This window comes from Lutjanus erythropterus, chromosome 1 (genome assembly GCF_056507025.1).
Source record: "Lutjanus erythropterus isolate fLutEry1 chromosome 1, fLutEry1.hap2, whole genome shotgun sequence".
NCBI classification, from domain to species: Eukaryota; Metazoa; Chordata; class Actinopteri; order Lutjaniformes; family Lutjanidae; genus Lutjanus; species Lutjanus erythropterus.
This window is the reverse complement of record NC_139317.1, coordinates 35,127,885-35,154,908: the sequence shown is the minus strand read 5'-3', so window position 1 is coordinate 35,154,908 and position 27,024 is coordinate 35,127,885. Positions and strand designations below refer to the sequence as shown.

General features: G+C 42.3%; 1 protein-coding gene across 2 annotated transcripts in view; it reads left to right on the top strand.

The window, feature by feature from the left end:
• The window catches only part of fto (FTO alpha-ketoglutarate dependent dioxygenase), a 157,646-nt gene that overhangs the window by 65,405 nt on the left and 65,217 nt on the right, over window positions 1–27,024 (top strand). For both annotated transcript variants that reach the window (XM_084720643.1, XM_084720633.1), the window contains exon 8: window positions 5,514–5,638. In XM_084720643.1, the coding sequence (XP_084576769.1) occupies window positions 5,514–5,638 (125 nt within the window). The remainder of the gene's footprint in view (window positions 1–5,513; window positions 5,639–27,024) is intronic.

Genomic DNA, 27,024 nt, shown 5'->3' with positions numbered 1-27,024 from the left:
TCTCAGTCCCAAGGCCTATGAAATCAGATGTCAGAGCAGCTGAGCTTAAACTGTGGCAAAAGTCAGCTGAGTGTTGGAAGACTTGAAGAAAAGGGTTAAACCCTAAAGATACCTCGCTAATGTGCTACCCATATTGCTGAGCAAGAGGACCACAAGCTGTGAGGAATGACAGTAAAAGACAGAACTGACAGCGGGGGTGTTAGAAAGGGTATATATCACTCACTCTACAAATTTCATATTATTGCTTTGGTCTGAAAATGTGGTTCTCTGTGCTGGATATTAGAGTAATGCCTAAAAATATTCACCTGTTGTTATTCTCAGGTTTAAATCTGTCTTTTAACAGATGGCTATAATGAAAATCAGCAGAACTCTTACAAGTCATCTTACAGGCGACCAGATCTTGAAGCATTTAGCTCCCCAGAAATGAAACAAAATGACAAAAGAAAACAAAACAACAACAACAACAAAAAACTCTTTCTTTGTTTCATATTGTTCCTTTCAGCATAGTTGATGAAAATGATCTACTTAAATGATTCAGGTTGAATGCACTTACTGTAACTTTGACTTTCACTTTGGGTAGAAGCATCTCGTAAGTAAATGTAATGTATTTTAATCAGGTACTTACCAGCATTAATTAGACAGAAACATTTCCTTCATCACATGAGATATTGAGTCACAAATATAGAAGAACAAAGACAGTACAGTTGCTGTTATAAAAAATGGAGGATTCAGAATTTTGTCAACATGAATAATTGACTGTTCCTTTTTCATATAAGTCATCCAGCAACAAAGGTTATCAGAGTGATGGCCATGTTTGAGTAATATAACAAGCTTAGTTAGCCCTCCAAGCTACTGTGCGCTAACTACACAAACGACAGATCGGAAATGTGCAAAAACATTTTTTGCCGACACAAGCCATCAAGTAAAATGGAGTCTATATTGTATTAATTTGCTCTGAGCTGTAAATTCATCACTTCTAACCAGAAAGTGGAAGATAATGTTATCTCAGAGTCTTATCAGGCAAGGCCTCTCTACCTCCGGGCAGCTGTTGTGCCTCCATCTCAGAGCTGCTATTCGTCTGTGGTATCTGCAATTGTCCGTGTACATGTCAGTTTGGGAGTATAATCCAGGCTTCACTCAGACTCACCCTGGGTCTGCAGCTGCCTGTACCCATTGCAGTCATTTTAACGGAGCGGAGGGGACAACTTGAAGTTGTGGAATGATTTCACCCTGGAGAGCAGCGTGAGAGCAAGGATTGCTCACTCTGGGAGCAGCCTTAATTTTAACCCAGACAAACAGTGTATACTGCAGAGTCCATTTGGGTAAATTCCAGATACTAAAGGTGTTCAAACTCAGTCATACGACTGGTCCATGGCAAAATTATCAGTCACTTCTCCGGTTAAAAGGTGAATTTTCCCAAAACATGGCTCACTCATTGTTGAGTCAGTCTTGATTAGATTGGCACCTAAATGCAGTAAATGTCATTTTAAACATAAAGCTGATTTTGCAGAGGGTTTAAGTGTCTGCATGCCATCATTGTGAGTTAAAGCCCCCAGTGGTGGCTCAACAGTCACAAACAGGAGGATGGATTACTAGTTAGGACCATGCCTCCCTCCATATGGGCACACAGACGTGTTGGCACACAGAGACAGGAGAGTCTACTGGCCTGTTGCTGAGCCTGTTACACATGCTAGTGGCAGGGAGACAGGCGTGGAGGTTGGCAGTCTGACAGACAGGGGTGCACTTAGGAGTGGAGGCACCACGGTGGCAAATTAACACCAGCCACCAGTCAAAACCCAGGGAATGTTTGGTGTTACTTGGTGAGTTTGTTTACCACCTACTCTTTTAGGCAATCACCCGTCATTTGGAAGGTCTGTTCTCATCGAGAAATCACCCATGACTGTTGAAATAGTTAAAAAGGCGGGGAAATTTGGGGATTTTTAGTTTCTGTGGCCTGCAGACATAAAATGTGTCCTATATAAGAGAGTGCCAGTGAGCTTAAGAGTGCTCTGGGTCCCCTGAAAGTCCTGGTCTAAAGTCAGCTAAGGCATTTCATTGGGTGTTAATAGTTTCTCAGACACTCTGGTGGTCAGCTAGTAGCTCTGTTTTATGGAGTGTAAACCTTCAGTTCTGCAGGCATCTTTTTTTAACCCACTTCTAAGCCATTACGTGGCCTGTGACGGCTATTCTGTGAAGTTTTAAGGATTGTACATCATATTGAACTGTGTGCAGCAACAATCTTCCCATTCTATTATTCTGAGCTGAATGAGTGACATGTTGTTATGTGATGGAATAGACAGATGCTTGTTGGTGTTAAGATACAGTCCTGGCTTGAGGTGTTAGTGAGCCGCCCCAGGCTGCCCTCCAGCCAGCCTTCTCTTGGAACACTATCATCACTCCAGCTCTCCACCAACCAAAATATCACGTCAGCCTGGCTGCGCGTTTGTTTACCCACCCTGCTTCGGCACAGGGCCGGAAATGTTTATGCGTGTTTGTAGTAAGGGTTGATATTGGGAACCGGGACCAGGGATGGAGGGACCCAGGTCCTCCTTGTCCTCTTGTTCACCTCTAGATGTGGCCCGGGTCAGGAGGACATCTGTGGTCAGCATTAGACTGACAGAGGTGGAGGCTGAGGATAGCTACTGTCATCAAGGGGTAAATAGAGGGAAAGAGGGGCCTGATTAGTGCTAACACAGGCCCAGAGATAAAGGGCTGTGGTCTTGCTGTGCCTGACTGAGGCTGGGCTCGACCAGTAAATGGCCTGGAGATCAGCCTGTGGCTAAACCTGAAGGCCTCTCTCAGCACCAGGTCCTCTAAACACAAGATCTTACACTCACACACACTCCCTGGCATGTAAACACACATGCACACAGTTTTATTGGTAGGAGACATGGTAAAACACATTCACATTATTGGAGACACACCTGTACTCACAAAAATTAGCCAAGAACAAACACATAAGGAGGTATTTGCGTATATACCTGCCAAATGTACACATGCTCTCCCAAATCAGAAGTTGTCACCAGTGTGTTTAATGTGTTTAATGGAAGAAGGAGTAGGTGTGTTGGCAGACATTGCATTTGCCATCAATTTATAGGCTACAAAGTGTTGATGTGCAAATGTCATGGACAGTTACTGAATCAGTATTGGCTTTTATGGGCTGTATTTTTATTTTGTTTAAGCACAGTTTGCACAGTTAGCATCTGTCTTTTCTTGTAATTAGGGATGTTGTGATACCAGAATTTGGTAGTCAATACTAATCTGTGCCACTTGAAATAAAAACTACTCTGAGCTTCTAAGACAAAAGTTATATATATATATATATTTACTAAGTCTGATGTAATGTCTGTCTAAGTAATGCAGTGCAAAAATGATTTCTGCTGCTGAACTTTTTATCAGAGTTGAACTCACAGTACAAGCAGTAGTTTAAATTTACTGACACGCTGAAGGACATTTTCACAACAGTTCACACACTCTGAATGGTAAGGAGTCAGAATGGTCGCGTACTATTATCACATGCTACGGTTACATTACGTCAGCCTTTAGTGTTTAGCCATTGCAGACATTATGGAATATAGTTGGTGACACAGCAGTGTCACTCATCTCGAGCAAAAATAAGGGTAACATTTATTCCAGGACAGGGATAACAAGGACAGCACTTACATTATTAATGTAACATTAACATGAACTGATACTCACTCACCATCTGAATATCTGTTCAGGTTGTTGAAAGTCTTTTCGGTGGCACATTTTGCATGTTTTTTGTTAATTTATTACTAATTGCTGAGGATCAGCCTCAAACACAAAGTAATTCCATGCATGATGCTGTTTACTGTTTTACTTTTTGACAAGTTGAGGCAGAGCCGTCGCTGCAGCTGCCCATCTTACACTTGTTAATGTTGTTTTTCTGTGCTGATAGATGTTCTTTGTTTGGCAATGAAGTCAGATTACAACAGTTGTAGGTGTATGTGCCGTCAGGTTTGGAAGAATTGCATCTCCAGTACTGTAGAAAAACGAGTACCATCACGTTTTCAGATTTTTGGCATTAACTTGGTGCTGATGTGTTGGTTCTCATGACGTCCTTACTTGTAATCATTCTGTTCTTGAGCCGACTTTGGGGAGAGCTGAAGCAAGCTCAGAAACGCGTCGCTTTCTCTGTAGCGCTGTGCTTGAAACTGTGCTACATGGCCAGCATGGCAGTATGATGTCAACTAGCTGAGATGGTGATACAGTCTGAATGCACTTTCTGGCACTTTCTCAGCCTGACAGTCATGCTGGGAGGATGAGGTTTGATCCAAACTGAATGGTACAGTTTCCATAGGGAGTACAGCCAGCCTGGCTTCGTTCTGGTCACCGTAATCTTTGGTGTCTTCACGGAGTCAGGTGTAATCAGTCAAACACCGCCACATGTTTTGACACCTGTCCTGTGTGGTGTGGAGGAAGTAAGCATATTACTCTGTCTGCAAATCACACTCCTTTCCTTTGGAAATGCACACACACAGACAATCAAACCCATCTTTACATGAAGTAAGACAGACAGGTGGATTGTCACGAAGGGATTAAAAAAAGGGAGAGGAGAAGAAATGAAGGTTCCCTTACATTGTGTTTTTTTTTTTAAAAAAAGGGTTGGATGACTGGAGAGGCGAGTGACTGTTAATGGGAAGAAATGAACGCGCTTTACTGGTGGATGTGACAGGGAGAGACTGTTCTTAACAAGGCGTCAGAGTCAGTCAGAGTTACAGATCCATCACTTCTCAGAGGCTGCGAGAAGGAGGGGGGGGGAGACATTTAAGGATATTCAGAGAGGGAGAGAGTCTGTGAAGGGTAGAGAAGAAGAGGGAGAAAGAGGGATTTGAGTGTGGCTGACAGCACTGCATTTAATTTGGGCTGCCAGATCCTTTTTCATTTGACTCCCTCTCAACCAGCTTAGAGGCTGCGGAGGACTTGGAGGCGAAGGTTTGCCAGGATGTCTCAGATTAGCACTGATGTGCCACGTCACACTTTAAGCCGGCCTGTAATTCATGTTCAACAGGGGGATACTCACACATTACACTGTGCTGTGCAGGACGTGATTAATTGACTCACACTCTAATATTGGGTGTAATTTGCCCATCCTCTGATGTGAAACTGACTTTATACTAGACTTACTGTATGTCGCCGTCCCAGGGATGTTATAATGGAGTCTTGGCTCAGAACTGTGTAATTTCTAAACTGATGATAGAAGCTCACGGATGGGGGGAATAGCTTCAGGTAGTCTTTCCACTCGATTTCACCTACTTTAATATTCAGGGGAAGATTTGATAGGGCCAAGTTTTGATATGTCTTACTTAAGGATGTAGTGGGTGGTAAAACAGCCAATATCATTTTAACCTCTCTTTAAAGAAGGCTGTTTTCTTGGAACTTATAACAAATTAAGTTTTTTGTGCTTTTCCAGTGGTCCAGGTCATACTGTCATTTACAAATCTTTCATTTGGTTCTACTTGATGGATCTATTTCCAATTTCTCTTTTTCAGACCAAGCTTTTCCTGGCTACAGTGGAGGAGGAGGGCCAGGCAGGGGAGGGACGGAGGGAGATGGCAGAAACCCTGCTGTCAGCCCTGACAGACAGACACCAGCAAAGGCAGACATGGAGAGACAGGTAACACATTGTACCACCGACTTTGTTCGTTCCATTGGTCCTCGAAAAATAAATCCCTGACAGATGTGTGAGACAGGTAAAGTATGACACTCTATGAAGAATGAGCACTGACTGGTATTCAAAGTGGAGATACCATCACACCAGCCCTGTCTCCTAGAAATTACATCTATATACAACTAATTTGCAACAGAAAATGCATTCTGAGGGAAATGTAATGCAGACCAACAGATGTCGGATGTCAGATGACAGATGAAACACAACCAAAACTTTGCTTGGCTCGCCAGAATAAAACACAGTGAGAAATTACAACCAAATTTGATTCTTTTTACCCAGAAGGACTTAGAGAAGTCTCGATACCAGACATAAACTAGCCGATAGTAATACCAGTGAAATTCCACGATTCTTGATTATTCCACTTAAATACTGTGGTTAAAAAAAAAAAAAAGAAAAAAAAAGAAAAGAAAAAACTGCTGAAGTTTGAATATAAAGCAGCCTAATTTAAATTTACTGACATAGTGGCATACCATCAGCCCAGAAATATATATTTGTTTAAAATGCTAATGTTATATTTTGAGGACAGATGACACAGACTGAACGGTAAGGAAGCCACTCTACTTATGATAAGAAGTGTTTCCTCCTTTCATCTGAAAAGTTTGATGGCACCATATACATACTGGTTTTTGCAAAGTTATTATTAATCCCTGATCAGCCACTTCAAATGCAAGTAGTAATTCTATACATGACTCTCACTGTTTTTCTTTTTGAGGAGCTACACTTGTTGCCATCTTCAACATGTTCTTCCAGGCGTTCAACTTCCTTTGGCATTTAACAGACAAGAACACTTGTAATTGTATATGCTGTCCCTGTCAGGTCTGGAAGAATTGCATTCCCAGTACTTAAAGTATTGTACAAAAACATGTACCATCAGGTTTTAGAATTTTGGCACCGACTTTGTATTGAAGTATTGCTTCTTATGACATACCTAGAAGAAACAGAGCTATTGATATGATGATTCATGTCCATGCCTCACTTAAAAAGTGACGAGTCGTAGAGTCAGCATCATCAAGCAAAATAATCATGGATTATCACCTTACTCATTCTTTCATTCAGTGTGCACTGACAATGATTCCTTGTAAAGAGTGATGTGAATTCCACAGATATGCAGCGGTGTAGTTTGTGTTTGTTTGTGGTCCTTGGGCCTGGCAGCTATCACAGCTATCACAACGACACGTGTGTCTCGGATAAGCCCAGTCACTTCCTTCCTTCCAGATAAGGGCAGGGAGTGCATGGATTAGAACACTGGCCATTCATTCAGATAAAGAAGGGCCTCACACACACATCACACACACTGACAACATAGTGTTATTTTAGCTGTTCATTCTCTCAGGCACTCTCCCCCTCAGCACTAGCAAGGACACACACAAACACTGGCATACATTTATGCACTAGATCTGCATTCACATATGTTTCATGGCTTATTGTCTTTCTGTTGTCCTTCTCTGTCATCAACAGATTTGACCTCAGTGTCACACACATATACACTCAGATACACACACTTTGGACCAGACATGATCTAGAGCCTAGAGAAGTGCCAGGGGCAGAATCCACAGACTAGAAGTTCCTGAGAGCAACATCTTTTCTTTTGAAAGATAAATACTAACTCTCTGTGGCGTTGTTGCCTTCATCTTTCCACGGCGCCCCTCTGTTTTCAGTTGTCCCCCTTAGCTGACCCCTAGCGACGCCCCATCCAGATGAGCCTTGTAAACAGGCTGTTTCCACACACCTTACTTTGCCGTGTCGACGCCCACCGCCTCACAACTCTGATGTAGGGCCTGCTCCCATGGTGCATTCCAGCTGCAGGTGCTGAAAGCTAGAAACCATCTCACCACATCCACCCCCCAACCTAACATCAGCGCTGTCGCCCACCAGCCAGTTTCTCCCACCACCCAAAATGCAATGTTACCACCTTCTAACCATGTCCAAGCATAGGCTTAGCTTAGCCCACCCTGAGATCCTGACAACCAGTATCAGACAGCAGGAAAGGAAATGCTCGGCCCTTGTCGGCGGGGCAGACAGACTTTTACTCTATCAGCAGTGAAAGACTGATTAGATTAGTTTTGGAGGAGGGCAAGCATCCCACACACAATATGTTTGAACCCCAGCTGCTCCTGATACCTCCTCTTCCCTTTGCACACATTAAAAGTCCATCCCTAACCCCCACTGCCCTTACCGCACTTATAAAAAAGCCAGGGGTCATCCTGTCAAGTGGCTGTCAACAGATCTCATTTACACAAAACTAAACACATGACTATGTGCAATGTTAAGTGGGACGTACTGGTACTGATTAGAGATCTGCGGCTGATGAGGGTTAAGGATTGCCTCGCTGCTTCTTTGTTCTTTTGTGGAAGAAAAAGTTTGTATTTCTTTATGTATACAACTAAGAGACAAAGTGAAGTATATTACATAATCAGAGCAGTGAGGGAATGTAGTTTAATTCAGTCAGATCTATTCAAACCTTCATTTATTTCCATAAAAACACTCACCAAAAGAGGATTTTTGAAATTAATTTGCTCATTCATTTTGCTGCTGTTTTAAAGTGGGCATCCTAATTAGGTTTTCACACAATAAGCAACAGGCAGGCTTTTATCATAATACTGCCTTTTGTTTCCATGGTTTCCATTCAGCACATAATGCTTGCAAAAGGATAGAAAAAAATGGGAAAAAGCATGATTGATGACTCTTGCTAGAGGCATATAAACATAAACAACCAGCACTGATTGATTAAGTTTCTCGCTGACTTTTGTTTCTTAAACACCAGTTAAAGCAGCACTCTGTGCACTGGAACGTGGGCCTGCGAACTGCCATTTTCTGCCTCCAGGGCATTTTTAGCACCAGCAAGAAGGAAAGAAAGAGAAATTGGACCTGGTGACCAGTGGTTCTTCACAAGTGACTTATAGGCACTCAGAGTGAGTGATGCCTTAGCTCGCCCCGCTAGCAGAAGCAGTCCATTCATTCACTCTGAGCCAACAAAGTTATGAGAGCTTTTTTATTCTTATGAGCTTTTCTGGTAACTGGGTTTTCCAGATGCACATGGTGAATTCTTTGATAGATGCTGCCCTCCGTGTCCCTTTGGTAAATGTCCCGTGAGTGCCCTGAAAATAGATGGATTATTATGTGGGTGGGTGACTGTACCGTAGCAGAGCGGTTGTGTACGCCACACAGGAAGTGCAGATTGAAGAGCAAGGCACAACCTTCAGGGAACAGGCCTATTAGGATAGGAAATAGCACATCTCAGTGGCACTGAAACCATAGAGATTCAAAACACTTGGTAGTAGAATTATTAGGTTTTGAAAATGCATAGATCTTGTCTCACATCTATATAAATACAGGTAAAGAAGGAGGTCGTACAAATAAAATCCAAAAGCGTTCTGTGGTTTTGTTTTCAAAAGTGCTGATTTTAACTTTAATTTAGTTTACCGAGGAATTCAGTCGTTCCTTGTTTTGATGACATTTTGAATTTGTATGATTACAGTGTGACTACCTTTGAACTGCCTGGATGAGGTGACCTCATGGTGACCTTCCAGAGCCTAGAGGTCACTGCTCTGACCAACATAAAAAAACAAAAAAAAAAAAAAGCTTTGTCACAGCCAGCGAGCAAACACTGAAGGGAACAGCTGCGAGTTTTGTACTGACCATGCAAACTGCTGTAGGCTTTGTAAGGTCATTATATGATAATGAAAATCATTACAGAATTACATGGGGGTTTAGGACATGAGAGCAGCGGGGAGGGGAGGGGAGGGCCACATTGGGTTTGATAAATGGACTGTGAAGGTGCCCATCTGGCCCTCTCTATGGCTTTTTCTTCCTGCTCTTTTATCCACTCTCGTCCTTTACTACCCCTCTTTCATTCCCCTCCTCTGTTCTCCAGCGGGCCAGTGTAAAAGCAAGCAGGCCTGTAGTGAAAGATTAACAGAGTGCAAACCCAACTCACCTCTACGGAGGAGAAAAGAAGCGGGGAGACAGGCAGAGGTGTTTATGACCCAAAGCAGGGTTTGAGAATGACTTGGCAAAGCCTGTCCTCCCATCTCTCAGTGTGAGCCGGTAGGAGAGTAGGCAGCCATTGACCTTTGGCATTGGAAACAGTTGGACAGCTCAGAATGGGTGAATTGCTGTAGTTTGGAGGCAAGGATGTGTTCACTGTTGAATAGGCTTGGGTGGTAATATGTAACAAGGTTTAAAATAGTCATTTTTGTTTGTGTCACAGACCTGCTTCTCCTCAGATTAGAGGGGAGAGACAAAGATGGCTTGGTTATTGAAGAGTTAGTGAAAAGTTATTTTTGCAATTAATCAATCGTTTGATCATTTAGTCACAAAATGTCAAAATTGTGACAAATGTTCATCATTTACTAGAACCCACAGTGATGTCTTTAAATAGCTTCTTTTGTCTAACCAACAGTCCAAAACCCAAAGACTTTTCATTTACTATCATAAATGACGTAAAGCAAAACCTTATGTTCAAGAAGAATGTACAAAATTATTGGCAACACATTTTCTTTTGGTTAAGTTAAAGACTGATCAACAAAACACTGTAGCTTTTATCAAACAAACCAGCAAAGTATCTGGTCCCTTTCATTTTCTTGTAGTCCTTTTGAAGGGACAATTTTCATTTAAAATGGCCACCATTTCAATTTTTATAGTCTAATATGTTGAGTATATAATTCCTTTCCAGTCACCCTTTGATAAGACAGAGACAGACCCTCTCTGTACACGATAGGGTGTCGTTCTAATAGCTGTACACTCAGAATCTGTGGTGTAGTACATCTGTTGCCTGTGTTTATTACTTTTCTCCAACTTGTTGAGAGTTAGTGAGGTCTTTATCCCAAGACAAAGGCAACATCAGCTGACATGGCAAGCAGAGCTAAAGGGACAGAGAAGGAGGTCCACGTGTCCACAGCTGCAGTCATCACTCAGCTGTCCAGCTTGACCCATGACCCCGTAGGACCGTCTCCCAGCCTCCATCGGCTTTATGTTTCCTGCCATTGTCATCCTCTCTTGTCCTCACCTGGACAGGGTGCTGCCACACAAAAGGCCCAGTCTGTCATCAAAACCAGGGGTCACTCAGGGCCAGCAGGGGCCAGAGAGCCGAGGCTGTGCCCAACCGGGGATGACCCCGCCAGTGATGTCAACTACCAGTTGCACCCCTGTGGAGACGCATAGAGACAGAGAAAAAAGGAGGAGAGAGACCTCCGTTGGCTGGCACTTCATTCCAAGAGTGATGACATTTCCTTTGTGTTAGTCCTGACAGACCCCGCCCCGATTTTTGCACTGGGGTGGGACAGGGAGTTGGGAGACAATGGAGGTGCCCTGTCCCAGATGGGAGTTGGAAAGATTGTCAGTGTCGTGTCCACAATAAAGATGGACAGACCACAGCCTTGTCTAATGAGGCCGATGACCTCCTTAAAGCCTTATAAATGGAGGTACCATACTGCAGGGATTGCTATCATACCATAGACACTCACCCTTTTTACACATTGAAGGGTTTGCATGGCACAGCTTCCCATAGACCTCTAGCAAAGCTGTCAACAGTTCAGTTTCCATTGCACAAGTGATTGGGTGGGTTTCTGAAATTTTAGAATATAGGCATCACCAGTGGCAGACAGTGATTGACCACTGGGTCCTCTAACATTGTGATTTAAAAGCCTTCTGTATTTAAGGTAGTGGGTCCCTTCAGAGATGCCATAAGGCAGAAGTTTTGTTCCATTTTTGACAAGTGAAAGAGGGGAAAAAAAAGAAACTGCAGCTGATCATTTCTACTAAAATTATGTCTTCATATCCTGTTAATTATTTTATTATTAAACGTGCCCTGATAGGCAAACCCAAAATGCTTTAGTGGTGTTTCCTTTCTGCTGGCTTCTAGTGTGAGTCTTTCAATCATGCTGCTATTGTTTTCATAGATTAGCTTCCTCAGGATAGCTAGCCAGCTAACTTTGTTTCATACTCAAAACAACTAACATACGGGCATGTGGTGTGGACAAAAAGACCGTATTAAACCTTGCAGGGGGGTGTATATTGGACACTCACCTGGCGGGTTGTGAGATCTAAATTATCTGTCTGCGCCCTTCGTTGGATGTCATCGTCCACAGCGATCTTTTACTGTGGACATCACAGTGGGCGGCTGTGGCTCAAGAGGTAGAGCTGGATGTCCAGTAATAAGAAGGTGGTCGGTTTGAACCCTGGTTCCTCTAGTCTTTGTGTTGAAAGGTCCTTGGACAAGATGCTGAACTGTCGGTCTGTGAATGTGTTTATCCTTGTGTAAGTGAATGGGTGAATGTGATGAGAAGTTGTAAGAAGTGCTTTGAGTAGTTGTCCATTTACCAAATTCCAGTTTGGTGGCCCAACCTATGTAGGCAATGTGTCATTTCATGGCTTTCCTTGAGGGTGTGGAATCTCACTGGTTATTATGTGGATGGGTTGGTGCAGTTAAGAGGTGGCATAAAGTTGTTAATAAGCAGGTTTAATTAGCAAGGTTGGTGGTGTTGTTAGGGGCTGGCATCACAAAGTAACATTCTGGTTGGCGGCAGATCGGGCCGGGCATGTTGTCAACCAGGTCTGTGTGATGTTAGTTGCAACCCGAGGTGACAGGTTAATCAGATCTCCCTGACAGCAGCCCCACATTTGCCTCATCACCACAGCGGTCCTGTTTTGCAAGCAGAACAGACAGGGCTAGCTCAGTCTGTTTTCCTTGGCATGAGTTGCCAGCCAAAAGTTTTGCTGGCTGCTCCATTGTTTCTCTTTACCTCAGGGGTTTGCTCATTGCAGTGGTGGGCAAACACCTGTGCATGGTGGGTGGAACTCTCATCCCATAACCATGTTCTGTATCTGTGTTGTCTTTTTCTTTGTACCACCTACTTTTGCCGTCATCAGCATCACTGTGTTTACTTGGTGCAGGGCACTGCAGGAGAAAACAAATAAGTACATGTCATCTGTCTCTTTCATCGCCGGCCAGCCTGTAATTAGCACAAGCGCAGTGGTTAGCCTAAGACGCTGTCGTCTAATTTGTCTGTCTTTATCTAAAACATGTCTGTGTGGTCCCTTAGACCGGTTACATGCGTGCAGCGAGATCGCCTGTGGCTTGGGTGTTTGTGAGGTGTGTGTTTGTGTGTGCTTGATTGTAAATTATGAATTCTTCTCTCATGCATACGCCCCTATTTAGCAATCAGTCAGTTATGCATGACATGCCCTGACCTCAGCAGAGCCTCACAGCTGCTGTTGCTGTAGAAATCGCCCTCCCATCCCTAGTTTGCTCTCAGGCAGGAAAGTAATACAGAGTGGTGTCTTATTCTTTTAGGAATTTACTTTGAACAAGATGACTGATGATGCTATTTCTTTACCTTCCACATACTGTACAAACAAGTTCTACCCGTGTAAATATGCACTTACGTATATCTTGCTTGGTTCTCAAACAAGTCAGTAATTAGCTGTTGAGGTACATGCTTTCTCTCGTTTTGTGGTTAGGTGTGGGAATGGAAGGCTTGCAACTGGCAGGAATCAGCATCACACTCTCTATCTGTTAAATAACTCTGCTTATCCTTGACTGAGTCACAAATGCTTATAATTAAATTGCTCACCGGTTTTAATGGAAACAGTCATTTCATAATTATGCATTTCACAGTAAGAGCTTGGCAATGCAATGTGGCACAGAAAGGGAGAAAGAGAGAGTTAAAAATGTCGTTAAAAGTCCCACAGACATTTAAACACACTTGTTGCAGAGACAGTTGCCCATTAAATGCTGCCTTTTTTAATATGGAAACAAGATTTGTGTTTGGAAAAGACAATGTGGTAAGGAGAAGGGGGGACAGTATGGGTTTGGGCCTGTTTTACTGGTAGTCAGGAAAACCAGGACATTCTTTCTGGTCAAACCCAACATCCCAGAGAGCTGATAGAGCATGATTGGGTGAGGATGTGTGGCAGGCATGTGAAACAAACAGCAAGAACAGAGCGTTATGGGTTGGTGGAGGGTGTGCTCACCAAAAACACTGTCATTACAGTTTTATCTCATCTAAATCTTGTTTCTTCTTGGTTGGATAGCGGTTATCCTTTAGACATTCAGTTGAAACGGGACCAATTTAGGATTCCAATGTTGAAATACTGTAAAAATAGAGTCGGAATCAGCTTTATTGGCCAAGTATGTGTACACATACAAGCAATTTGACTTGGTTTGGTTTGAGTTGGTTTTTCATTGCTCTCGATGTACTTACACAGGAATCCTACAAATATAATTGGAGAGTAGTTTGTGTGTTTGTGTGCCCCACCAATCCTCCAATCCCTTCCAAACCTGCCCCCAAAAATGTTTTCTGGGCGCCAGCCTTTGCATATGGTGTTTGTTATCACTCCTTTTTTTAATCATTTAATTTCAGTTTAATGTTAAATAAATACTCTACAGTTTTACTTGTTACTTTCAAATACAGATCAACTTTTTCCACAAAGCATCACACACAAAGCATCTAATCCACTGGAAATACAACAGAAGAAGTTACTACGGGTGCTTTTCATCAGGTACATATCATTTCTCTTATTTAATGTTTCCTTGCTCAGCGATCCTAGCTTAAACCAGAGGTTCTTCTGGTCTGTCATCTTTCAGAGCTCTGAATGCTCTTAATTGAGCCTACATGAGAGGAGTATTCACAGAAGTTTTTTTTTTTTTTTCCAGCCCACAACACCTCCTTATTCAATATCAGTAATTGATTGGACACTGCAGCTGATTGGACTGATCTGATATATCACAGGATCATTGGAGTGAAGATTACAGATTAAACTAATTTAATCTGATTAAACTCTCCCAAGTTTCATATTTTATTTATGTTCTGATTCACAATCTAGTAGACATAACGGCCAAAACCAAGGACAACATAGCTGAACAGATAAAGCTTAAGAGTAGACAGATCTGTTGTGTATGCGAAAAAGTAGGTTTATTTATATAAAATATATATAAAAAGCACCCATAACCAACAACATAAATAAAAACTCTATATACAACGTAAGTGTTCTGTAAATTGTAAACCATAAATCAAATAATATTGAATGGAGTTGATGATTACAGAATGTACATGTACATACAGTATATACAAATAAATCAAATCAAATCAAATCAAATCAAATAAAGCTAAAATCAGATCAGATAATCAGATAAAGCTAAAGCTAGCTTTTTAAATTTATCAAATCAATACATACAGTATATAAAAATATATCATGTGTATATATGTACATGTGAGGAAGTGTTTGTGTGTGGTTAAGTGAGCTAATGAGCACAAGTATAATCATGATAGGATTATGTTCAGTAAACATACAGACAATCTGCATATCAAATGCTTGTAAGGTTTCACATTGTGTTTTATGTATGGTTTGTTACAGCTGCTTGTTTGAAGGTCAAACACTTTGGTGGGTTTGTGTCATTGCTATTTAAAGGTATAGTATATAACATTTCCACATTAAAATGTCTAAAAAACCTCGACATATGTTAAATGTTCCCAACAATGTTCAAATCCAGAGAAATCCATAATTTATTTAAGGTAATGGTACATATCCTACTAGCTGTTGCTAGTTAGTTCCTAATTGCTGTAACTTTTGTGAAAACGCAGGATATGTCAGAGGTGAGATGGTCTGACACATTTTATCAGCCATGGTGGTTTAAAAGTGAAGATGACAACTCCTATGATCCCATGCTACTTCACAATGTCATCAAACGTCTTTTGTTGTTGTTTTAATTTGAGACACCTACTGGCAGAATTTACATTTTGTTTGTTTAATGTCTATATCACAGAATTAGCTGAAGGAATGTATTTCATGTTTAAACACGGACACATGCATATTAGACATGATTGCACAGCACATGTTCCATCCTTATCCTTTTTTCTCCACCCCATCTACCACAACCACCCCACCTGGGCGCACCCCCCACCACCCCACCCCCCACTTTATATACACACATCTTTCTTCCCTCCTCTGTTAATTATAACCTACACCGCTGGAACACTTCATTTCATATCAAGCATATTGTCTCTTCAAGGCTGGCAGGCAGGTCATAAATTATCCTGAAGGTGAGGATGGAAGTTGGAGGAGATAGTTATGAAAATTTCATCTGTCTGCCGTAGCGGCCGCAGCTGCTCCTGTCACCAGCCGTGTGCTGGAGGAATTACACCGGGTCAGCGTTTGTGTGTATGTGTGTGGGTGTGTTCTTCGCTTTGTGCATATGTGTAGCTACATTAACACCTGAACAGTAGCAGCGTGCACGTAAATACAGGAAGTCTTTGTCCCCAGTGTGCACGTGCATGTCCCTGTGTGTGTCGCTGGGCCGATGTGTACAGCGAGTTGGCCAGGTAAGACCTGCCTGTCAGTGTGTGGAACATCTCTGGCGTCCCTGTCACCCCAGGGCCCCCAGCTCTGCCCCGAAGCAGGGAGACCAGGAGGGGGGACAAGCTCGCAGGGCGGTCCCCAAGCTGTCTCTGTTCATTACTGCTACAGAGACGGGACATGGCCGGCAGGTGGCCAGACCTTTAGTCCTTACCTACTGTGATCATCTGCTGCTCCACTCTGCGTGTGTGTGTGTCTGTGTGGGTGTGCGAGTGTGTTTGAGAATGAAAAAGAGTCAGAGGAAATCCATAACTTATGTATTCGAGCAGGGAAGTGCATATTTTATGTTTGACCTATGAGTGTGTGTTTGTGTCTCTGACAGATTATTGCACTGAAGCAATGTGCCTGTGTATGCACATCTCTTAATGGCCATGCTTACATATTTACAAATGTATAGAAACTCTGCATTTGGAGAAAATGGAGTGCTGCTGTGGCACTTTTCTTGACAGAGCACAGAGCAGCTCTTCTCAACAGACAGCCACTCCGAGTGGCAATTAGTAAGAAAAGAAAAACACAGTAAAACTCTCCCCTCGTCTCCTACATCAATCTGCAGTTTCCTGCAAAAATTCTATTAGGGCCAAAGTCCATAGCTGTTAATTACAATTCTAACTAGCTTGCCTCCTGACGAATGGATGGCTTCAGCAGTGATGTAGGATAAAAGGGATATCAGCGATTTCACTTCCCTGTACAAAGGCTGCCTCTGAAATGGGTCATCAATCCCATAGTGATAAATGTCTGGTGGAGTAATGACTCTCTTATCGGCGCCGGATTACTGCAGATATTTGTAATTAGTGTAGCCACACAAGTCCCCGACAGATGTTTTTGAGGCGGCACAATATTGAAGCCTTGTTTTAGTGCTAAATGGGAACTTTCTGCAAAGAATAGGGATAGTTAGAGCTATTGTATTAGAGCAGACATAGGTGGATCTGGAGAACTGAGCCGCTGTTTCATCAGTGGGAACGTGTGTATGCGTTCTTCTCCACACACAAATGTATGGAGCCACATGCACAGACACACACGCAAACACTTGAGCTCATGACCTGATAGCTAAATACACAGCCCGAGGTCCATCCTTCAGATATTGAGCTCAGCCGTCACATGACTGTGAGAGCCAGGGGGCTCCTCTTCTCCTCCTCCTGTTCCTCCTCCTCCACCTCCTCCTATCCCAGCCCCAAAGGTAGCCGCTGCTACGCCAGGGGGAGTGAACGATTCACTTTTAACTTCCATTTCTCCTGTTTTGGGTCGAGATTCGCTAGCCGCCCTGAAGTTTTTTCCTTCTTCCTCCTCTTGCAGCTCTCATGAAATCACAATGTGATGTATTCAGCCTGAGGTGCAGCTCTATTCACAATGCAGTTTGACACTATGAAGCCCTGCTCCCCCCTGCTTTCACAATGCATCTGTACAGACGGACTGCTGACAAGTCTGTACCACTAATACAATTGTCCTGGCTGTAGTCGACAGCTACTTTAACTAAGGAGGTGTAGTACACAGTTAAAAATGTGTTTGATTCATTCCTGTCTCCCTTAATGAATATGTTTAAATAAATTTATAGGTATGTTGCCAAAAAACCCTTTGTGTCTGGATTTCACATTGGCTAAAGGCTGTCTTCTGTTGCCAAAATATACACTGTCCGACACACCCACCAATGTATACACACACAGCCTGCACATCCTGCCCGCCACTGACAGACGTGTAAGCAGATGCAGCCAGAACTGGTAATGGCAGGTGATTATAAGTGGCACACGTGCCAAACTAATTAAACCCCTGGGTTGACAGCAGCATTTGGTAGCACTGGCATTCTGGCATGCTGGCATTAGAATAATTGTAGCAGCAGCACATTTCACCTGCGAGACTGCAGCTAACAACGTCATTTATTTTACAGCAGGCTGAAGCCGATGTTGGTACAGAGGGTCGAGTTAGCTTGCTTTAGGTTTGACATGTATGGCAACCTCTGGCACAGATGGTCTGTTTGGCCGAGTCACACTATGTTTGGCTTTGGGGTTTATTTCTATATTTTACACAGTTCGATGATGCAAAAATGATTTATCAAATTATTAATTTTGTTCAACTCAAAGCTACTACAAGAAATTCTTAACTGGTTATGAAACAGTCACAGTTTATTACTGATGTGTTGGTATGAACTCCGTGAGATAATGAGACCATAAACAAGGAGATCACCTATTTCTACAGAGTTATTCTTAATGGTTGCCACTGTGTCGAAATCACCTTGAAATCATATGAAATGAGCCTGAATTTACACTTTCCCAGCCAGACTTACAGTGACTTGTATGTTAGCCAGTTAAGAAGCAGGAAGAGATTTTTTTTTTTTTTTATAATATATTTTGAGGTTATTACAGTGAAAACAGACATTAGATTTCTTTATACAGAATATAATATATAGAACATAGATTATGTACATAAACACACATTTTTTGCAACAATCCCTCAAAAGAGGCTAACACTGGTGTAATGGAGGCAGGATATTTTACTGTTGAACAATAAACTTAATTGTCCAAAATGATATCAGGGCATTGAAACAGTAAACAGTAAACTTTCATGTTTCATTTTCATATTTTTCGTGTCTATTGATTATTTTTAATGTTAAGCTTACAAATTAAAGTAACTTCTTTTATATTTAGTGAAAGATAAATGTTGATTGATGGATATATCTATCAGGTTCTAATACAAACAGACACTACAGACAATATACGCAATTTTTCAGTATTTCTGTGCTGTACATATTCACAAAAATGTTTACATAAGCATATAGACATTTATATATAATAGATGATAAAATAAAACTGAACAATGTAGACAATATATATATAAATAACAAAGCAGGGAAGGTGATACTGGAATACTCTAAAATAAAACTACTGAAGAAAATCAGTGGTTGAAGAAAAAATGAGGTCTAAAACAAGAAGTGATTTGAAGGAGGACACAGAGTCATCCAGCTTGATATCTTCAGCTCTGCATGTCTCCCCAATCAGGACACAGCAGCAGGCAGGCAGGCAGGCCGGCTGGAAGGAGACAAGGACAGGAGGACGAGTCTCTTAGTTCGTTCAGTTCTCAGGTCATCACTTCTCCAGCTGGAGGGCTGGAGCTGTGATCCACTGTGCAGAGGTCAGAGCTGTGCCAGGAGGCCAAGAACAGCACCGGGAGGCCCACCTGCACATGTGCATCAACACACGTACACCTCTCACACACACACACACCTGGACGGTTGAGTAAGAATTCTGACATGCCTTCAGTTCTGTGGAAACTAGTCCAGCTGTAACCATCTCGACTGATTCATGTGATTGCCTTGCGCTATGCAGCAGGTGTGGCTGGGCCAGGTGCACACTGTGCTGCATCACAAGGTGTGTGTGCACTCAGGGCGAGAGGTAAATCAGATACAGTATTTGTTAGTGTAGTTAGGAGTGATTGCAAGGTATGTAAGGTCATTGCATGTAGTGTCAGATTTATGGGCTGTGGCGTGGCATATCACACGCTGTCATGTGACCTTAGACAACTATTCTCTAGTATTTCCCTGCTGTAAATCACAGGGCTGACAAATAGGGTGTATTCAGCTCTCTCACATTCTCCCCATAGGCTGCACTGTCTTGTCCACTTGCATATAATTGCCTCCTTGCTTTACTGCATATATATCACTTGCTGAAACATCGCCTACACTTTTCAGGTTTTATTGCACATGCACAGACTGTGTTCACTCTCGATAGCTTCTGTGTTAAGCCGGTTGTAGAAGAAGTGAAAAATCAGCTCTTTGAAGGCACAAGTAAGTGGCCGATGGCAGCTGATAGCTGGGGCTTAGTGGATCCTCATTATGTGCTGTAGCAAGCTGATTAAAACATTTGATTTGTTCCCAGTGTGTGTGTGAGCGTACAGTCAAATGCCTGTGTGTGTCCTGTGCACGTGCAAGCGTACGTGTGCATGTGAATGTGTGGAAGAGTAGGCCTTCGGGCTGCCGCGGTGTGTTATCTGTTTTTTCAACCTTGTCATACTAATTACAGTCCATATTTACTTACATTCTCTTTTTGTTTTCTGCCCTCGATAGGCATCTGTGAGCGCCGCTGCCTAGGCTGTTCTCATTAACAAACTGATGATGTGTGATAGGTCTATCTAGTGATGATACAGGGAGCTTTTCCAAAAAAAGAGGTCATGATACAAATGTTGTCAGCTTTTTGCAACCACAAAGAATTATGTTCTTGTTATCAGTGACGCTGTGATTGCAATTTTGCCAGCAAGTGTTGGTGGGGAAACACTCCATGTTCAAATCAAAGCCAAATGAAAAAAAAGGAATTAACATTATTTGTATCAGAACCTTATTAAATTGTATTATTGCCCCGTGATAAGCTAAGTCACCGTTCCCAATTTGAGGTAGGGACGTGAGATGATTAAGAGGAAAGAAAAGAGGAAAAAAAAGCTACACAAAGCTACATTTTTGGGGCATTTAAAATGACTGAAAATAAACAATCTGAAAATGTAAATGTCACTCTTTGCTTTTGCAATTTCCCAGAAAGTTTACACTCATGTGGCGTATGATATGCCACGCTGCACAAGTCAAAAATTTTGACAGTTGGCTTTCAGAAACCTATATCGTTAGCACAAGCAGCTAAGGGCTAAATTTGCTAACTAGCAAAACAGAAAGTTGTAACCAATACTCATGCATCCCTTGAAATAGCATGTTTAGCAATGTTTCCATGCAGGGACTGGGAACCTTTGGAGGAATTCAGTGTATTTCCACTACAGGGACCAGAAAGCATACGCCAGCGAACTAATTTGTCTGTTCTCTGAGGGAGTTAAGACTGCGGAGGAAACACAGACAACAATGGGCTGAGGGAACCTTTTAGTTCCTTTAAAAGTAGTTCCTGGGACTAAACATTCTTGGTAGTTTGGTGGAAACATGGTTTATGAGAAACTTACAAATTACACTGCTGGAGTGGAATATATTTCTGCTCTCTTTTGTTTCTTGTTCCTCTTGGGTTGTTGACTCCCTGCTTAGTTTACTAGTGATGACCTTTGTCAAGTTACTGATCATGTTCACAGCACGGGTCGCTCACCACATGTCACCAAAGAAAAGATGGATGGACCTAAACATACCCTGACGCTGCTGCTGGCTTTTTGGGAACACTGTTTCTGATTAACCAAACCCCTTTTAGTTAACTAAACTGGTTACAGCACAATCGCCACCATCGTTATGCGAGCCTGCATGTGTTAGAGACACCCAGACCAGCATACAATAGATTTTGTAAATGGTTAAACTGAACAGGAAGCTGAGTGAGGATACATGGTGGGGTGAGCAGGGAAAATCACCGACAGCTGAGTTTTATATGGGGGTGGTGGGTGGCAGAGTGTTTGGGGGTGTGAATGGTTTTATGAGTGTGAGTGACTGATTCCCAGACACCGAGCACAGTGCATCCTGAATGGGTAAATGGCATTTATTCAGCCGGTTAGTCTGGGAAAACATATGGTGCCATTTGGAGGCCCAGACTGGTGCACGCTGTTCTCCTGTAATTAGACTGGCCCAGCAGAGCAGCTACATAACTGCTTCATGATAACCGCCCTACTGTAACCTACAGTGCTGCTGCCACCCAGCCCTGGCTGCAGCACAGGACCAGCATACCGCATTACACATCCTGTTAACACACTGTTCAACACCAGTGAACACCAGTGACACCACAGCTTTGGCAGCTGCACGTTTGCACCGAGGGCCAGATTCACTGTACATATGTGACCAAAATATGCGTCTCATTCTATCTGTGCTTGCAATATGCATGAAATTTCGGTCTGATTTACCAAAACGGCAACTGTGTGTGCAATCAGTGACTGGGGTTGCCTTCTATTTGCATTCTGGCAGTGAAGGATAACTTCACAATGTGCGGTTCAGCAGTGGGATTTCAGAAAAGAAATCAAATCCAGTGATGTCTGTTACTAAAATTGCAATAATTGTCTTCATTTATAGAAAGGTTGAAGTAGAGGTCATTAAATAAACCTATAAGAAAATGAAAAAAATGGACTCACATAAAATCAAGAGAAAATATTGCTTATAAAGAACTTAAGCCGCCGCAATATAAATGTCAAATCAAAGCATATCCACAGCACATTAGCAGCTCAGTGAATGTCAAGTTCAAGTTTAATGACCATGCAGCGGCAACTCCACATCCACTCTTTGTTTGGTCAGATATTGCATTATTTTATATGTTATAAAACATTGGTTATTGCATTCTGTATTTTTAATTGGATGTTTTTTTTCTACTTTAGTGCATTTACCCTGTCATCTTTTGGGGGAGCTCTCATGCTTTGTCTGTAGTCAGAGATGCTTCTCCAGAGTACTGTTTGATTAAAAATCCTCCTTACATACACAGACTTACTTTAAAGGGATAGTTTTTAGAATATTTTCACTACTTTTCTTTGCCACCAGACAGCTTTTTCTGACAGTAAGTTGTCATTATACAAGGCAAATATCAGCCTCCAAACCAACAAAACTCCATAAACGAAATCAGTAATTCCACCTTGCAGATCACAGGAGTTGCTTGTCTGTCGCTGCCTCGATCTGTTAGGTTGTTTGTGTAATTGTGTGAATTCAGTGAATCCAAACTGTCCTTTTAAAAAACTGAAGTCAAACAATAACACAAAAAACTAACAGATAGAGACAGTGATAGACCAGCAACTCCCATGTTCTGCGAGCTAAAAATACTGATTTCGCCTTTGAAGTTTGGTTGGTTTGGAGAGAGAGAGCTTATAAAATGGCTACCTGCCAGAAAAGGCAGGATGGCAAAATAAAGCAGTAAAAATATCATGAATAAAGAATGTGCTTAAACTGATCTTGTGTCTTTTACATTGACCTTTTATAAGAGGCCAAAATACATTTTTTTGCCGACCCTGTCCACAGCAGTACATTGCTAAGTTTCGGTGCTGGTGCTCTTCCCTGCTTCTCCAAACCATTTATGGCATTTACTACAGTTAATATACTGACTATCAATAAGTACCTCATACAACCCAACATCACATAACCCGAACTATCCCTTTAAAGGAATGCTTGACTGAAATATATCTTTTGAGAAATTCACACGTTGGCACACACTTTGGCTGCTATGTAACAGAAGGTAGGACACCTTTTCCTCCTCTGTTTTGTCTTTGCTTCCTTATTGTCTTTGCTCTCTCCATGTTTTAATCACTCCCCACCCTCCTTCCATCAGGATCAGGGGAGCAGATTGTGGGTCGAAGGCGTGGGTTGTGTTGGCAGGGCTGTGGGGGCGTCAGCTGGGCTGTTGTCCCGTCAGGGGGGAACAGACTGGCAGCCCGGCGGGAAGGCCCTGTTAAAGATACACTGCTGGGAATCGGGCTGAGCCAGTGCCTGGTCCAAACCATGCACACACACACACATCAACACACACACAACAGGAGGGATTGGTAAGGAAAGTGATGGGGGTGTCCAAACCTGGGATAAAGACATTTCCTCCCTCATTTATAAAATCTGACACCAGCAGTCTGCCCTCTCCTCCTCCCTCATCAACATCCCTTCACAAAGATCACAGACACACACATATGCTGGTGCACATACAGTGAAAATCCAAGCTGCAGTCTGGAGTCTTAAGCTGCAGTTCCTCTGATGACCAATAGATGCTGACATGAAAAAAAATATGCCTGGATTCACAGGATTTTATTCAAAATGTGTCAGTTTCTCCCTCAAAATACACTTGGGAAAAATAAAGGTGCTAACTAGAACCGTAAAGGGTTCTTCGGCTCGTTCCCATAGGAAAACACTTTTTGGTTCCCGTTAGAACCTTTTATAAAACCCAAACAGGGGGTTCTACTAAGAACCCTTTTATATTCCAAGGGTTTTATCTGGAACCCACCAAGCTGGTTCTACAGGAAACGTTCGAAGGTGTTATCTAAAATCCACTCATGGAGTTCTACCAAGAACACTTATTATTATGGTACAAAGAAAGCTTGACAAATGAGTTCTTCAAAGATTTAAGCAATTCTCTTTCATTTACAAAAAGGGTTCTCTTGGTAGAAAAAGTCAATAGTGGGATCATTAGTCTTACAAAAAGATGGATACTTTATTTAACAAAGGGTTCTTCATAAGCTAATGGTTCTGAGCTCAGGAAGAACCCTTTTGGATCCCTTATTTCTACAGTCAATAAACAAATATTTTTTTCTCATTAGAATGGCTTCCAGTAAATCCCAAGTTGACAGCAAGCAGTAAAGATACTTGTTTAAAACATCCTTTCAGATACCTACAGGATGTCAGGGGCCAGATGCTACTTCTGTGTTTTTCCACGTCAGTGTGTAAATCTTTATACATGATTTAAGTATATCCGTGGGGTTGTGGGACACTTAAGTGTACAGCGAGCTTTGTTGCATCGCTCTTCACATTCAAGGCCTAATATGTACAGCTAACACTCCCTCAACACGCACACATACAGTTACATACTGTACTACATACTGTCTGTGTCCAGAAGGGGCTGTCTGCATGGCATGCTATTCTCTTGTTGTCTGTTTAGAAAGTACAGCATGTGAGAGCGCTGCCAAATTTGCATATGCCGCCATGTATATTTCAGCAGCGTTTAAGACACACATCACCGGCAGTGAATTATGCATGGGGCTGGTACAGTGGAGGTGCTTGTTTTATGCACTTGTGAAGGGAAATTGAACTGTGTTTTCTTCTGCTCATGACGCTCAAGGCCCAAGGCCCATTAAAGAGCACGGGGCAGGCAGCCTCTAAATGGACTGGTGCTGTACATCGTATTCCCCTCTAACAAAGGGGGCCTGGCATAGGGAATGGCGTCCGACAGGTTCTGACAGCGAGGTAATAGGATTCCCACCTCTCCAAAGGGACTGACTGAGGTGCTGTTGTAGTATCCTTGTAGACCGCTCAGTCTTTTTATATGTGAATGTGCATGTGTGTTTGTTAAATGCGGTGCTGTGGCAGAGATGAGTGACTGAATAATTCAAAACTGGCATGTCTCACAAAATGATGCAAACCCGTGCATGGATTGTCAGTGGGAGGAATAGAGTGTTGCAGTAAAGACAGCCTAAAAGGCTCTTATGCATTATAAACAAGCCTTTTGAAACTGTTTTCTCATATGCAAATGGAACACACACAGCTGCAAAGGCTTAATATGAATCTCTCCCATTCAGTGCAAATCCAAATGAGGCATAGGGCTGTTTATGTTTATATTGTGTATGCCACTGCAAGAAGAGGATGGAGCGGGGTGTTGGTCGAAACACATGAAAGATACAATAAAAGACACAATTGTGCTGCTATCAATGTTTACTTCAAAGAATGAACAGTTTGAGCTGTGGCTCTGCCTGCACACGGCACTTGTGTTCATAAGCCTCTTCTGGACTGAGGGAATAGAATGCAGAGGATGAGCATCATTAGATATGTCATTTAAGACACCTATGCTCTCCCACTGCTCTATATTTATCCACTTGCGGGTCTCTAACAGGCCCTTAGGTCAACACATTGTGTCCCTACCTGTCAGCTCGGCAGTGGACGGGACATATGTGGTGGATAGAGACAATATGAAGCCACCTGCTAGTCACCCTGCCCTCTCCTCTCCTCCTCTCTTCTACTCTTCTCTCTTTGCCTTACCTTGCCACTGGATGCATTGGTGACAATTCATAATACTCCTGTTATATGAACCTTGTTTAGCTTGGCTTAGTACCAGTGAATCTGCTATTTATAGAGTTCGTTTTAGCCACCTCTGCGTGCTAAATGATGATAAGCCTAGCCTGTAATAAACAATCTCGTAAACAGCTCTGCAGCTCAACCCTTAATGGCCTTAGGGGCTTGTAAGAGCTTTATAACACATTTATTACCCCTTTAATGGCCGAGGAGCTGTGAGCCATAACATGAGCTTACACTAATTTAATTTCCTGACATATATTGGCTTTATGTTATCTTTAGGTTTTGCTTATTTTGCCAACATGATTGATTTCGTATCTGGTCTTATTAGGGTTTTACTTAATGCATTGTGACACCAAAGACAGCTATATTCAACACTTGCCTCAATTATTTTGCCACTTGGTATTCAGAGTCTGGTAAGAGAAGAGGAGAAACCATTACTTTGTTAGCCAAAAGCACACATCCACTCAGAACAGACGAAAGGGCCAGCATGGGGAATAGAGATATTTGATGTTGAATCTCCCCCTATTTACAGTAGGATGCCTGAATAAACGTGTTCAGAAGCTGGAAAGCAGCATTATGACCCATAACCCCGAGGTATTTGAAATGGAACAGCAGGACTTACTTTGAAAAAGAATAGGAGATGTGCTCTGGGCTCACTGTTTATACCTTGATGTGATTTGGACTGAAATATAAAAAAAAGCCTGTTTATCTGTTCTTTCCCTTTCGTCCATGGCTGAAAATTGCTGGGTTTAGGAAAGGGAGGCTATTCAGATGCACTGCACCACTGACAGTGGTTGGAAAAAAAGGAAATCTCGTCTTTTGTTTTAGTGTCTGAAGCTGGTAGAAAATTTCAACAAGTATTATTGGAAAAGTTCTCATTACATTGTCAACTATTTGCCCATTTTTCTTGTCATGGCTGTTCAGTGTTCAAACCAGATTTTAGTAGTTTTGTCTCGCACAAGTGCCATTCCAATCCTCATAACCATGGTATTACATTTGAAGGATCTAATAGGTAAGAGTGGACGTTTTTACAAGGTACAGATTTTTCAGCACACAAGTGCCCTTTCTGCAACATTTTCCCATCATGGTTTATTAAACCAACTCTGGGGCCAAGGTATCTACTGTTGATTTCAGTGCTTCTTTCTCCAAATACCAATTTCAACCCTTCCTCAATTATTCTTTTGTCTGAAAAGAAGCAAGGTATCAATCTTTTATGTTTTGGAAAAATCTGATGAGTGCTATTTGCCGGACCTCCTGCTCGACAGAGATTGTGGAGCTGGCGTGGGGAGAGAAACACGAAATTGCAGAGTAAATCAATACTGGGCCAGTAATGTTA